The sequence below is a fragment of the Sinohyriopsis cumingii genome, chromosome 1, assembly GCF_028554795.1.
Source record: "Sinohyriopsis cumingii isolate HCF-2022 chromosome 1, ASM2855479v2, whole genome shotgun sequence".
Lineage (NCBI taxonomy): Eukaryota > Metazoa > Mollusca > Bivalvia > Unionida > Unionidae > Sinohyriopsis > Sinohyriopsis cumingii.
The window spans coordinates 188521241-188537732 of record NC_142961.1 but is presented as its reverse complement, the minus strand read 5'-3'; the positions used below and the strand labels follow the sequence as shown (position 1 = coordinate 188537732).

The window sequence follows — 16492 nt, the reverse complement described above, 5'->3', positions numbered from 1 at the left end:
ACTTAACTTCATACAATTTCAAACATTTAAGCATAATCATATAAATTCCAACTCTGAAAACAATTTGTATTTACCAAGATTTTGCATTTTCAAATTTAACAAATATTCTTCAAATGTCATGTCTTTAACAGAAAATTGTGTACTTTGTACAGAGTAAATTCATGGGTTATAAATTTGAGTGGTTTTGAGAAAAATTACATATTTATGGGTTCATACATTCGTTGACTGGGGAAGGAGTTGTATCTTTTCCAGACAGATCATGCATTGTTTGTTGGGTCTTTAAAATCAAAGCTGAAGACAACCACAATACCCACAAAAATAGTGAACTCACAGCATGATGATTCTTGTACATCTCGACTACAACCTTATGAACATAGCATCTCCAGCTAAAGGCATGCTACATTTAACAACTACAAAAACAGCAATACTGATACAATAGTAATTTCTATATTACCGAATAATATTAAGATTTTACATTGGATTAGGATTCAAATTATATGCAACTGTACTTTGCAGAACTTTTCATTCAAGTGTAATCAAAAGAAACATGTATTTTTATAACATTTATGGAGAAGAAAAAAATTCTTGATGTGCAATTTAACATTGCCTCAAATTTGACACATCTGACCATTTTCATAACATAAATAACAGAAAAGAAAATAAACTGCAAATCTGATCAAATAATTCATATTTATTGACTAGGAAAGTGCATACCCTTGAGAATCACCATAATCAGAACTTAATGAAATGAATAGCTGTCAGTAATGGACTAAAAATTAGTTAATATCTGGTTTAGAGAATTTAAGACTCGGGCTGAGTTGGAGATGTTATCTCCATTCTCAACCAATCAAAATGACCTTTCAAAAAGTGATTTACATTGCCTGAACTAAATCTCAAACTCAAAACTTTTATGACCTCAATGCCAGGACTAAGGTAAAGAATATTACACACTTTTTAGTACTGCCAAAACAAGCTGTAAAAATGTTCTAGTCATCATAGACCATAGATGGAATATTTCATACAAAGTGATGTCTCTTACTTCTGACACCATGAACTGCAGCAGAGCATCAAAGAAGAACTTTGTGATGTTATCTGGCTGCTTTTCTCCTGGTGCTGTCAGTATGGGTGTTACTTCACCAGCAGTAATAAAACTTCCAAAACCTATCAAAAGAACAAAAAATAAGTATTAAACTTACTTAAATCCCCAATGCCACTATTATGTACAAAAAAGTTGTACGTACCAAATCATCTGAATAATACTGATGGACTCATGGTAACAATTCAGTTCCCATAGTAAACCTACACAAACACCATGATATTAAAAATTCAATAACTTAAAATTTCTGAGTGCTCAAGATCAATCCTATATTTATCAGTATAGACGAAACCTGGATGTCTGCTTCTGTGTAGAGGTCAGGTGCTAATTTTAGTAATGAGTGTTCCAAACTCAAGACTGTTCAAGGACTGAAATTCCATCAATAAAACAGTCTATTTGTTTCACTTACAACTCGGATAAGCTCTCAAAAGATTCTTTTTCCTAAAACACAACTTACATTATTAACCAATCCTGGCCAGCCAAACCCAAATACCATATTTCATGTAATTTTTTGTACACAAAAAAATAATTATTAATTTCAGTGCACTAATTTTTTGTGTGCAAAATAAACAATTATCATTTTGTGGTACTGACCGTGTATGAAAAATAACGGGGTCATACCCAAACAATTTCTACAGAACATATGCTACTCAACAACCCAAAGGTAAAACATACAAAATAAATGTGTATTTCTGTCTCATTCTGCTCTCAACTCAAGAATCCAATTACAATAAAAATAAAAGTACTCAAAAAGATTTTTGTTTTGTTTTTAGAGAGGAGAGAGAGAGAAAGAAAGAGCATTATGTTTCAGAGTGCAAGCTCGTCTGCATTTACAGCATACTTTTAAATTTTGTACCAAATACAAAACTGGTGTGCTATCAAGATGAGAGACCTCCCAACTTACTGTCCTGTGTGGCTAGTATTCGATCACTGAGGAAGTCCTGCTGAATCCCATCACCAAGCCCTGGCACCAGCTGCAGGAAGACCTGATGGCATTCTTCTGAAGCATTCATTAGAAGAATTTGATACCAAATCAGGAAAAGCCTCAATCCCTCACGCCTCAACTACAAGCAAAAAATTACTGATGTTCAAGCTAATCAGGTTATATATATATATATATATATATTTTCACTCATTTTGCAGAAGAATGGCAACCATTTTCAATTTTGTTTATGAGCCAAACGGAAAATAAATATACACTATAATGTCTGTAATATTCTACTGCAGAATATTCAATATATATGCAAAAGTTACTTTCTCAATATTCTTGTATGCGTAAAATGATGCAATTAATCACCTATCAGAATGATTAGCAAGAGTTCTATTATCAATTGTTAAGACAAGTGGCTGATGAATGTCCACCCTGAGAAGCCATATTTCAGCACAATCTCTTACCTTAATGCCATTCCCAGGATGAAGCAGCTTTTTCATAATACGACCTAAAAGCATATTGAATGTGTTATTAATAAGCTATTAATAACATAAAAGTATATTTTCATACAAATCCAAAGGGCTAAATAATGACATTGGTAATGCCTGGCTTTCCTACCGCTTGCGATCAAATACAAACTTTCTTAACCTCACACTTGACAAAAGTGCTCTTTTGTTATGTGTTTCACATATACAGAATACTTTTTCATCTTGACAGTCACATCTAGAATCACAGATAAGAGTCCCTTAAAGGGACTGGAACTCTACTGACTACAAAGAATGTCCAGGAATTCAAGTTATTACCATTTCTATCTTTTTAATGCTGAGTGTTGAATCCATCTCTAACATTCCTGTTTTATGTATATCTATACATTTTGTAAAGGACTGTATTGAATAAGGGCCATTTTCTGCCCCCTCTCCAAATGTCCTTATATGATGTATAATGTACAAATAAGGTGGTTAACATTTATTTCTGACACAAGTTTTGTGTTCATGTGTCTGTTGCCATGGTTACCGGGTGTCATAACACTATCAAAAAAGACATGAAAAGTAGTCATCTTTTCCATTTACTTCTCATAGATACTGCTTTACCATGAGATACTCACTCAGTTTCAAATTTGCAATATGCATTTTTATTATTTATGGGGTTATAAAGCTCTATAAATAAAGTTTCATTTCTAAAACTATTCCAAATAGGTCCATCTTTGACAAAAATGGCACTTCATCATAAAATACAAAACTGTTCCTCAATAAAATATTATTTAATATTAATGAATGATGTTTAATCTTATTGAATTATTTATCATTGTAAAGGAGGCATTAACAGGGGCCTGTAAGTTCGCTTCTTCATCGATACATGGGTTTGTTACCTTCACTGGAAATGACAAGTGTTCTTTATGTATTTATGTACTTTTATCCTTATATTTTCATGGCTATGTAACACATACACTACTGTGTTTCTATCTTTAGAAGAGTTTGCCAGACAAAAGATTTATTTACTCAGTGTCTTCCATACCCTGTGAGGTAGCCTATAGTCAAACTATAATCTATTTATAAACTATATATTCATCCGTAAAGATATAACATGGACATTAATAAGAAATAAAACACTACTGGTTCAGCACTTTTAATGACCTTCTGAAAACTGTGACATATGTTTTAGAAGTAATGGAATTGGAGACTATAAGAAAGAAACAGACTATAGGTATTGTACTCTCTAGACCTTTTGCATCTATTTTTAAAACAGCACAGGATTACTGCATTACACTGACTGCATACAGTTGTCTGTGAAATGATAGGATATACATGTTTATAAAGAACATATAACTATAATGAACAAATGACAACACAATCATTTTATTATTCGTTTTCCAAATGTTATTTACCTGCACTTGTAGTCTGCAAAGATGGTGATTTACACAGTGCAAGATTCTGGGATTTACAGAATGAATGCAACTTCCAAGGAATTTTTGGAAACAAGTTTGCACATAAACTTGGATGAAAAATGAGTCAAAGTAAGCTAGTCTCTACCTTTTCATTGTTTAAAGTAACTATATAAGAATATAATCTCTCTCTCTCTCGTCCTTTGCAAATGTAGGCCTATATTCAATTCTTTGTAGTGATTCAAAACTGGGGCCCTCAATGGGGGCAATGAGGAAATTCAAAAACATATAGAAAAATCTGAATGAACAAAATAACGTTATATGAATATGTGTTCATATACCACTGAAGTAAAACTAGTCACATTATACCACTGACTCGTTAAAGTAAAGCTAGTCACATTATACCATTGACTATTATAATCTCACAGAGGTTTCGAAGGCAAATTTTGTGTATAAATATTTTAAATAATGTTTACTATACTATGTATGCCGACATGCTTGTCCGTATCCCTGCGAAAAATCATGCGAACATCTCACCGTAAGGCTTTCTATATAACTGGAGGGTCAGATAAGTGCTAAAATGAAAATCTATGCAAGCAAGAGACGATGAAGCATCTGATAAAAGAAATGCGCTCACTAAACACGTTACCTAATGGTAGCAGTTAACCAAAACTAATGGCAAATCTTGATGACTGTAATGTCCCCCCATCATCCACCCATTACATGACCCAGGGGTGGAACACTCCTGCCATCTGCACAGTTGAGATGAGCAACTGTTACTGTAATTGCCATTTTTTTCGTATATCTAAACTTGGATCCCTCTTAAAGACACTGGGAGGTGACCAGACATAATTTGCAATGGCTGCACAGTCATCAAATAGAGAATAAAAAGCATTAAAAATAAACTATACAGGCCAACATGGACATAAAAAGTCAAATTATTAAAATGAGTATGTCTTAAAAATATACCTTTTTGTATTCATTTGAATGTGGTATGTACATTGCCGGAATACCCATTAAGCATACTAAGCACATGCTTAGGGCACCAGAAAAAAATCATAATTATTTGCTCCTGATAAAAGTGAATGAATTATATATGACCATTTCGACCTGCATGTATGAGTATTTTGATTTGGAATGGTGGCAACACGTATTTTCCAGCCTTTTTTTTAGCTTCTGGTATTTGTTTCTTTTAAAATTTCACATTTAGTAGTATGGGTGGGGTACTATAATATTTTCAGTCATGAGGGCCATGGCAGGCTTTAATCTGACAATTTTTATGCATTATCATTCTCTCTTCCTCAGTATCAAAGGTCTCGCTAGGATTTCAAAACTAGGAGTCCAGGACTCCCATTTGGGTAAAAATAGGAGTCCCACCATCAAAAATTGCAGTCCCTTCTTTCCTACAGAATCAACACAGACGTGAGTGCATCTGTTTTTAGATGGAGAGGTTTTCGTAATGTAATCACTCACTATAATATAGCTTCATTACAACAGTCCATTGAAACGATCGCAAATTTATGGTTTATTTATTTTGTATACATACTTGGAGTAATTTTAGGCAAATAAATAGCATCTGATGTTCGGAAATATGTGTAAAGTCAGAAAACAGCTTAGACCTTATAGTGCATCTCGCGAATTCCACAACATAGCATAGTCCCATACGTTTCTGACCTACATACTTTGCATATTAAAGTTAAATCTTTAATAAAATAATAGCTAGGCTTTGGTTTCAACGATTTGTCTATTTTTTCTGAATATATCTGCCCGATGATTTAAGAAAACAGACAATCTAATAAACTGGTACATCCCAGACTTAGCAAAGTCCACCATTATTTCATATTAGGCATACTGGTTCACTTACAATTTCAAACTAATTTTATGACGAAATAGTCTATAAGAGGCAGTTAATATATATCCAGTCACCGATTCTGATCTTAAAACACAAGTTTGTATGTTTTACCATCAAAGGATAGCATGCAGGAAATTGATAGTTGCTACCTTACTCGGAAATGGGTTAATGGTCAATCAGCTATCAAAACATAATGCTTGTGAATGGGCAAGAGTTTGTTTGTCAACATGATATAAAAACTAGGTCTAACTACTGATGCCTTGATGAATACATTTCATTACAACACTAGAACTAACCAGGCTAAGGTGAGGGGCATTTTAAAAAAATATGGTATGGTCAGTCAATGTACCTCTTAAATAAACACAAGGCAAAGTCGTTTTCGCTTTCCTATCAGAAGAAGGCAAAGTTTACATTTTTAGGCGACTTGTCACCCACTTAAGAACGGCATTTTATCTAAGTCTCAACATGTCTTGATTACTAGGTCATGTGCACTGCTTATTCCGCTACATTCGGAAATGATCACAATAACGAAAGCTAACGTTGTTTATTTGATGTACTTTATAAATGGCCCCATGAAAATCTCTGGGTCTTTCTGCCTCTGAATTCAATCAATGTAAATATCTACATTTTCCAACCCACTCGCCAGTCAAAGCCTTTGAACTTGCCGCCCAGCTACTGCAGCATGTTCTTTTTTATGTACTCTTTGTAATCCTATAAAATGGAAATATGTATGCATCAAGGGGTCTTTCAGTCACTGAATTCTGTCATTGTAAATATCAGCACAGCTAATTGATCAACACATTTTTCCACAAAGCAGGTGGCTGAAGCAGGACTGGCAAGTCTTTGAATTTTGCCGCACACCTATTACATGCGTACGGAGGACTCCCGCCTCAGTGATTTTCTGCGTCCCAGAAAAAAATTGGCATCCAAATACGCGTAATTAAGCATTTCCGAGATCTCTGTCCGACAAATATGATACCATAATAATGTAAACATCAGGATATTGATTACAATTCAAATTATACAAAATTATAATATGCCATATAAACATAAAAGAAGCCAGATGACTACTGAGGAAAGCAGTGCTCAGTGTAGAAAAACAACTCATTTGATTCCCCGTTGTCATATTCACATTCTGGAATCGATTATGCATCCTTAAGATGAACAGTTAGTGATGCTTTCTTTGTCAACTCATCATTTACCCATCTTTTGCAACCAAGAAACCTGACCGCTCCGGTGGCCTAGTGGTTAGAGCGTCCACCTCAGAAGCAGGAGGTCGTGGGTTCGATCCCCAGCAGAGTCATACCAAAGACTTACAAAAATGGTACTAGCAGCTGTCTCGCTTGGTGCTCAGCATTAAGAGGTTAGTGTTAGGACTAGTCAGCCTGGTGTCAGGATAATGTGACTGGGTGGGACATCATGCTACATGTCTGTGGCATGATGCCCCAGTGCTAGAGATCACTATAAACTGTCACACTGCAGTCATCATAGCAATATGACTGAAAAATTGTTAAAGATACATACATTTTTTTAAAATCAAAATCCAACCAAGAAGCCATAGGAAACTAGATACATGGGCACAACACCCCACAAACCGAGCACCAACCTTGCAGGTACAATACCATTTTTTGATGGAATCCATGGAATATTTCAGCTTGTATTGGATCCACAGTGAATGGATTTTATTTTTGGAGTGGCAAGACTTGATTTTTACATGTAACAGAGCTGGAAAATCCATGCATGCCATAACCTCATAGTGTCCCTCCTGTGAGATGCTCATTTGTATACTTTGGAACCTGCTTGACTTGATAAATGCCCATAGTGACGTTACACAGGTAATGAATTGACATCCTGGAGAATTCATTCATTTTCCCAGTGGATGCATCCACCATGAAGTATATTTTGCACTTATTCAGCAAATTGTTCTCTTGAACCAGGATTTAAACCTTATTCGGTTACAGGACTTGATTCATTTTCAAGCCAAAATAGGTATAAATAGTCATCATCGGCCAAGGAAGAAGGAACATCAAAGTTAAGATATGACTTTGTTTTAATTGGCTCATGCACATGTTGTAAAAGTGATTTAACATCTGTTCTTGAAAGTTTTCAAACTCTTGTTGCAGTGATAGATTGCAGAGATTCATTAGTGATGTAGATTTCCAAACGGAATTTGTACCATCTACTATTTGACTTTGCAAAAATACTAAACCCTCCAAAAGATGGTTATGGCACAGATTGGGACATTAACAAGATGATTTTGATATCCATACGGTCTTTTTGCATATAACACAATGTCTGTGAGATCCTGATGTTGATGGAAGTTGAATTGATTCTGGGCCTTTTATGGCAGCATTGTATGTGTTTTAGGCCATTCACCTAATTGTCATATCTGACATAAAGTCTCATATGTTGGATGCTTTTTCATACATTCGCATGTATTAACTTTGGCAGTCATATTTAGTCTATAATAGTAAACAGCCTGTGACTTCCATAGGGATGGAGCCAGAAACAGATTTTATGAACAGTATATAAAAAGAATTAACTCGGCTTATTATGTATTATCATAATTCTTGTTTTATATCATACATTTTTGTGTCATCCATTATGCCATGTTACATCCCAAACCATTTTTTATTTCAGAATTGTTTTGGTTTGAATATATTGTATGCTTGACATGTTTTATGGTTAGTGCGGTCCCCCCACCATGTTTGTTTCCCCTAGAACAAATAGGTAGGTGGACATTCTTTTAGTATTATTATTATTAATGCAGCTATTAGAAGTAGTAGTAGTATTTTTAATAGTAATAGTGCTTATATTCAAGCAGGATGTCCTTTGAATAAAAAGATTTTCATATGTAAATGTTAATTATATTTATTAGTTTCTGTTACAATCAGAAAGTGTATAAAGTTACGAGCTTAACATTTAGTGAAATAAAGAAAATATATTTTGACCCCGCTATTTATGTATAAAATAAATAATATATATCTACTAATCCTATTATTTACAGCATACTTTTGCAAAAAAAATGGCAACATAAAAATACAATTCTATTTAATGTTTACTCCATGTAGTCTTTGTTTACATATAGTTCAAAAGGCCCCTCCAGCGCCTCTTTGAAAAATTGTGTTCCCAATGCAATTTAGAAAAAATAATGAAATAGAGAAATGAATGGATAACATTGTTTTTAAAATATCTGAATAGTTATTGTTGCAGAATTTTTTAAATATAATAATGAAGGAAATAATCTAGAAATGCAGATCTAATTGCTCATGCAGAGCGATATGTAGGCAGCTACCATGCAACAGGGCAAACAATGACAATGATACATAGCGAAATTCAAGATTTATTTAGTTTTTAGTGATTAGTGCAAACGTGCTCTCATAAGATAATATGACAACCCCAAAACTGTCATAAAAACTAATCAGTGTAACTACCTTGTTTGAGCAAGCCCGCGCTTAGATCTTATTTCTAGTGTCAAGCTGCTCAAATGTAGCTTTTTCTCTTAAATTTCCCATACCAGCCCATGTTCAAAGGTCATGTTTAGGTGTGAAAAAGAAATTTGTATGCATATTTGATGCTGAATAGGGTGATTTATACATCAAATAATACAATGAGACACAGAGTTGTGATATTTACGAGAATCTTTTCTCCCCATAAAAATGTGGACAGAAAATGGCCCTCATTTAATATAGTCCTTTTATTCATGACTGTAAACTGCAGTAATTGTCTATAGCTAAATTTTCTACAGGAGTATACCATTTTCTTTTGAGATATTGTGAGTGTAAATTACTTTTATAATTAGTTGTTCATGAAGTTGTTGTTATAGGGTTTAATGCTATTTTTCAGTACAAGACAGGCTAGTATCAGCAAAATTATACATAGATAAAATCAAACAAATTAAAACTTCAATCATTCAAAGAGTTATAATAGAAATACAAGCACATACCTATGCTGTGAAACATCCATCTCTTGTGTATCAACTCTGGAAGCAGCAGTAGAATTTTCTGCAGCATATAAAAAAATGCTCATTAGTACATGTACTAACAGCATAAAATACAACAACACCTAAACATACTCATCCAACATGAAATGGTGAATGCTGGTTCAAGACTGACCAGTGTTCTGTTTAATGTAAAATATTTTCTGCTGAGAATATTCGTTACTTTGTCCAGTGAAAGTCTATACTTTCTACAGGAAGCTTATTTTCAATTTGCTCTGATTAGGCTCATACAAACACTTCACGATCTTAAAACTAACTATAAATGATTACCAGATGGACAGCAGACAGGTCTCAATTTGTAGTTACTGACAAATGGTTGCAAAAAAGTAATACATGTTACAAAAGACAACTATCTGCATTATCAAATCTTGGTAACTTCATCAGCTTTTATATTTCTAATATAGCTAAGTACAAGTTCATTCTGGGCAAGTGAAAATCTTGTGGTTATTTTCAGATTCAATGAGAAGTTTTTACTGAACTCCCAGCATATCAAGGTACAAACTTTTACTTCTGAAATACAACACCTGATGAAGAATACTTGTGACCTTAGATTTCTTCCCATTCCCAGTGGCAAAGAAATGTAAATTGTTTCCAATTTGATTGTAAAATATTTCCAACCTACAAAAAGCCATGCCCTTTACAATACTATCTTTGGGAGATACATTTGTATAACAAGTTTAGCAAAGAATCAAAATAATCAATGTAGCCTAGGATAATAATAGTTGCTATTGACTCAATTAAGGTTCAAACATTTTTTCTTCATTAGCTTTTAAGGACTAACAGGGCTTGGTGATGGAATTCAGCAGGACTAACTTTTTCTGCCGTGTCTAATGAGGTAATATTAGGTTTTCTAAAGCTAGATCCAAACAGCCTCTCCTGTTTTGATTAAAAATGAAAGAAAATAATCTGCCACCTGCATTGGTGAAGGATAGGAGAACCTCACCCTTGGGACCAGAATTTGTGTGAAAACTCATCAAAGCCTTATTCCTGCCAATGATACTGACCCTCGGGTAGGAATTCCCTATCCCATCCCAATACATATGGATTATATATTGGTCTCAACATCCAAAGCAAAACAATAAAAAATTATGTACATACCTCAAAGATTTGTAGAATATGATCCAATTCTTCTCTGTGAGATTTGTTAACTGAAAGATATTATTTAATTTATATAATCTGAATTAAAATATTGTAATATACTTACATAAACTATTTAAGCTTCAGCAGACTTAATGGGGTTCCTCTGGTTTAATGCATGTGATTCTATGAGACTAAATTGTATACTATCATTTTGATGACCAGATGAGAAATAGCATGTTATGAATAGAGTAAAAAGTCAAGCTGGAATGTGAAGATGTCACAAAGCAATTAAAACAAAATGTGCAAATATCAAGCGAAAAACTGAAAAAAGTTGCACGTTAAAATGAAGCAGTCATCAGGATTTTTTGGATCATCAGTTATAAATTGTGATTTCTTATCATGATCTATTGAATTTTAAAGAAAATAAATAAAGTTTTTATCATGTACATGTATTTTATAAAGATCAACAGTTTAAGTAAATAAACTGAGAATTAATGGGACCCTCAAATCATTTGTCCGATAGCACAAGTCAACAAGGGCTTCTTTAAGAAAAATCTGAATTTAAGCTCTTCCAAAGAAATGTAATCATCAATTCAAACTGACACAGCAAAAAAAGTTCTTACCTCGCTGTTTGAGATCCGCTTCAACATTGATGAAGTTGTCATAGAAAATATAGTAGATGTGAGAATAATTTTCATCAAAGAACTTCTTTGCATCTGCAGTTTCATAGTTGTCTGTAACATAAAATAAACAGGACATGCTTTCAAAAAGCATCAATTTATCTGAGCTTTGAAGTATTACAAAAATGACTAAAAGCATACCTTTAAAACATCGATATTGCATTTAGAAAACCTTGTTGTACATAGAATTTGGCCAATATATAGGTCACTTAATGTTGTAAATAAATATAATGTACACATAAATCTCAACATATTTATTCTGAGAACAATAACCAGAAACCTGTTGGTATCGCAGCAGAGTGGAGAAAACCATTTTCAAGATGTACCGAGCGCATGTCAACGATGTTTCTGTTGGTGTCAGGTGACTACCACATTGACATATGCTCTCTGAGTAATGAATCTGGTTTTCTTCAAATTGCTGCAACATTTACAGATTTTAGGTCGTTGTTTTCACAATAAATATTTGGAGAAGTTTTTTTTTCTTCATTTTTCTAAAAAAATTATGCGATTTTCATTTATATGTTCAATTTGTTTTCCTACAGCAACACTAGAAATTTATTGTTGATATCACATGACTATGACCTCTGATGTCATTGACATGTAGGTTGCGAGAGTTGTGTAGTCACGTGACCATGAATGCAAATGGCCTGATCCAGGTCACAATTCAGCAATGATGTACTTTCATTTCGTCTGTCAGTGGATGAAAGACATAACGAATGCTATGATTGCAATTTCTGAGAAAACAAGTCATATTCCTTTCGATTTCATGCAGGTATATGAAAGGTTGTTCAAGTTTGCTGTGTTGGCTAGGGAATAGGCTCTGACCCTACACCCCAACATAAATGTCCAAATATAAAAAATCGGGTTGCAAGGGTCAGATGAAATTTGGACTAATAGTAATACACTTGGCAGCCAATATAAAGGCTTTTCTACAAACTAAATACTAATTGAAATGCTAAAATCGATTAAAAGAATGATAAGTATCTTGAACGAAATGAAGCTATCTAAACACTTTATTCAATATTAGCATATTTTTATTTGTTTCATTAACGAAACATACTTCAGCCTAATCTGAATTTGGTATTCAAGGCTTCCATTGCAATCCAGCGAACTGAATTGTTGGTCAACAGAACTTGGAAAAACTTTGTTTGCTTCTGTCAGAATTTGAATTATTTGTAAAAAGACATCAGAGGAAGTGAGGTCCGACTAAAGCAATACGACTTTATTTTGTAGGAAAGCGTTGATATGGGCTGCCATGTTTTTGAGATATTCCACGAATGTTTACTTCCCGTTGCCATGTTAGTCGACCTAGAAACAACGCCGTTAATTAAGATGGTGACCTTTTAAACACAAACAGCTGGGGACGCGTCTAACAATGTATGACTAAACCAACCCCTGTAGAAAAACGCCGACCTTCAGAACTATCAGGGACTTCTGTATCATTGTAAGAATGCTCCTTTCCAACCACACGAACCAATTTTCAATGATTTTCACCCTGCTTTTCACAGCAATTTGAAATCCCGTTTCAGGAAAATAACAGCATAACGCAAGAAATATTTGCAAAGAGATATCATATTCTTTCTAATTTAAATGAGTGTTGACTGACAGATGCAACAGCTGACCGACTCGCACTCACCGAGAACAGTTCGCAGATGTTTCAACCGCGTCAGCGTGTCTTTCTTTGGATCTGCAACCTTTTGTGCTGCTTTTTTAATATCTCCATCTTTAGTAGATTTCCTAAACATAGTTAATGCCGCCGACATTTCTCTATAAATGACCGGAAACGACCTACTTTCTCACATCTCGTCTGCTCGCATTCCATCTACAAATGGCCGAACTGTTTACACGAGCATGCGCAAAGTATTTTAATTCAAGGGAGATAAATCTTACCAAATGGGGGCGTGTCCCTGAGGACAATAGCTTCGCTAACTCCTCAACAGCCAAATGCAAAGCTGGGAAAAAAAACAAAAAACAAAAACATTCACACTTTAATTTCTTGAAACTAATCACAATTTGCGTGAGTGTATGTCTACGATATTTAAAATTGCATACTATAGATTCCATTTTGCAAAAATATACTTGACAGCCAAAAGTTTGAGATACTTTGCCTCGCGACAGGAACATGTATTATCCATGTCCGATCTCAATATGATCACAATATACAACACGAATACACGATCTATAATTTTTATTAGAGCAATAAGAATCGAAGTCTTTTTGCTGTGCTAATTTAACGATCGTAAAATCTAATTTAAAAAAGAAACGAAACTTCTTGAAATGAACACACACACATCTCTCTCTCTCTCTCTCAATATATATATATATATATATATATATATATATATATATATACACTCTCTCTCTCTCTCTCTCTCTCTCTCTCACACACACACACACACACACACACACACACACAGCCATTTAAATAACCCGCTTATCTACGCCCCCTGTATGAACTTTCAGACACACCTCCTACAAACAAAATGTCTGCACTGTTATGGGGAGAAGATTTACGTGAGTTAATATTTTAACCAATTCTGCTGGTTACACAGGGAAAGATAATGCTTTTCCTCTTACAGGATAATTCATATGTGTCCGATTGTGTTTTTGGCTACATTTCTTATTCTTTTTCTTGATTATTCGACGAGTCTCAAGTGCGAGAAGGCCAATGATTGCTGGATTTTATGATCGTCACAAGTATCACAGGCACTTAGATAAAACAAATACTGGGACGAAGAATTCAGAAAACTCAATGCTTTATGTATCTACGAATATGATGCAGAATGGTCTGACAATACACAGAACGTCGTAAAATGGCAACCCTAGGTCCCTCTTACCCTGTGATTGTCATAGAAAATATATCAGAAAGTAATACTGACGATGTAGCTGTTGAAAATGAAAAGGATGGTACTGCGTTGGATGTGGGAAATAATTTTTATGGTATCGTGGAGAACAGTCCTGAAAGAAAGGACCAAAACGCATTGGAAACTGGTACAAATTTGATTGTCACCGATAATAGGAATGGTTTGAAAGTACAAGAAGTTAACACTGACCCCCGTGATGCGCCCTCTGTTTTAAAAACTCTACAGGTGCCCGATTATGTCTACATTTCACCCACCTCCAGTCCAACCTCAAGTCCTGGGTCAAGTCCGGCCTCTAGCCCCACCACTCAAAGAAGAAAGCAGGAGGAGAATGGCGAAAAAAAACGCAGCAGACACGCCAGTGGAGACAGCTCAGAAGTAGACCTACAGGAAGAGGTACTCTCTCTCTCTCTCTCTCTCTCTCTCTCTCTCTCTCTCTCTCTCTCTCTCTCTCCCCAGCATTGCTTGATATCAAAATGTAAATCTCACCCTTATATATATATATATATATATATATATATATATATATATATATATATATATATATATATATATATATATATATATATATATATATATATATATATATATATATATGTATGTATGTATGTAGCAGCTAAATATAGTACACAGTAAGACATATCAGTAGTAAAGTGGGGCACATTAGGGACAATGGGACTTAGCATTAAAAAGACCCCTGGGTCAGATTAGGGACAATGGAAATTTAACATGGAGAAAAATCGTGGGTCACTTTAGGGACAATGGGAATTTAACATAGAGTTTGGGTCTGTCTAGGGACAAGGGAAATTAACATGGGAATAGAGTTTGGGCTTGTCTAGGGAAAAGGGGAATTGAATATGGGATTTCTTTTTTAAAAAAAAGTTTTTTTAAATTTAAATTTAAATTTAAATTTAAAAAAGGGTAGGCAATTGAAAGGCTATCTCTTTTCGACAAATATGGCTGGCCCTGAAAAGGGCCTTTGGGTTTTCTTCTTCTGCTTCTAATTTCTTCTTTTTCTCCACCAAGTTCTTATTTTATCTCCTACACTCTTTCTCTTCTTTTCTTTCTTTTTTTTCTCCTGCTCTTCTTTCTTCTTCTTCTCTTCCTCTTCTTCTTTCTTCCTCTTCTCATTTTCTTCTTCTTTTTCAATTTTTTCGTTCCATTTGCGTATTCTTATTCTTTCCTCTTCATCCTCCTTCTCCTCCTTTATCTCTTTCATGACACCACTTATCATGTCCTTTACCTTTCTTAAGTTATTAATTTCCATCTTTACACGATGGGGACTATAGGAATAGTGGTCTTCAACGAGTCTTATTAACATCTGCTCCATCATTCCTAAGTTGTCTAAAACGTCTTGTAATGTTTGCATTTTGTCAATTTGGTTAGAAGCCATCTTCTTTGTAGAATGGTTTGAACGACGAATACTGTGGGTTCTTATAGTGAAAGCGCGTACGTGAAGGAAAACATCCCCTAAAAACATAAAATTGATCTTACCTAGATCATGACCAAACAACGCGCGGACGTGAAGGAAAACATCCCCCACTTTTCTCATTTCATATAATCAAACCCAAACTATACTCTCCACATACGCTAAGAAACAATAAAGAAACCCATAATCTACTATTCACACAAACTTACTTGAGCATTTACAAACACAAACACACAAACACATACACTCTCACTAATAATAAAGAGTTAGTGTTTATATTCACACTACTCTACCTACACACATTGGCAAATTAATAGTTATTTCTTTTCTAGAGTATTGGGTAGCCCTGAAAAGGGCTGTTTTTTTGAACTCCAGATGCACCTATCTAATGGTTGCACCTTCCTGGCCTGGCGCCACACACGCATCTTCTTCCCCAGTCTCCTTTCACCTTTCTTCTTGGGAGTGCAGAGGTAGGATATGTGGCTTCAGAATCCCAATTTTCGGTTTCTGGGATTCTGAAATTTCTTCTTCTCTCCTTTTCCTCCTCCTCTTCTTTGTTTCTTCTCTCCTCTTCTTTTCTTCTTTCCTCCTCCTCCTCCTCTTTCATTCTTGCTTCTTCGACAATGGCCTCCGCGGCCAGTTCATTTAGTATGCGCCTGGCATATTCCAGGTGCATCTGGA

General features: G+C 34.7%; 2 protein-coding genes across 8 annotated transcripts in view; one reads left to right on the top strand and one right to left on the bottom strand.

The window, feature by feature from the left end:
- Positions 1-13348, bottom strand: part of LOC149808553 (ral GTPase-activating protein subunit alpha-1-like) — a 274534-nt gene extending 261186 nt beyond the window's left edge. For all 7 annotated transcript variants that reach the window (XM_089978950.1, XM_089978978.1, XM_089978968.1 and 4 more), the window contains exons 1-7: positions 13158-13348; positions 11465-11575; positions 10860-10909; positions 9708-9765; positions 2492-2535; positions 2001-2160; positions 1040-1161 (exon numbers count right to left, since the gene is read on the bottom strand). In XM_089978950.1, the coding sequence (XP_089835076.1) occupies positions 1040-1161; positions 2001-2160; positions 2492-2535; positions 9708-9765; positions 10860-10909; positions 11465-11575; positions 13158-13284 (672 nt within the window). In that variant the 5' untranslated portion in view covers positions 13285-13348. The remainder of the gene's footprint in view (positions 1-1039; positions 1162-2000; positions 2161-2491; positions 2536-9707; positions 9766-10859; positions 10910-11464; positions 11576-13157) is intronic.
- Positions 13349-13996: 648 nt separating this feature from the next.
- LOC149808552 (uncharacterized) overlaps positions 13997-16492 on the top strand; it is an 84611-nt gene continuing 82115 nt past the window's right edge. The window contains exon 1 of the mRNA XM_089978936.1: positions 13997-14778. Coding sequence (XP_089835062.1) covers positions 14335-14778 — 444 coding nt within the window. The 5' untranslated portion in view covers positions 13997-14334. The remainder of the gene's footprint in view (positions 14779-16492) is intronic.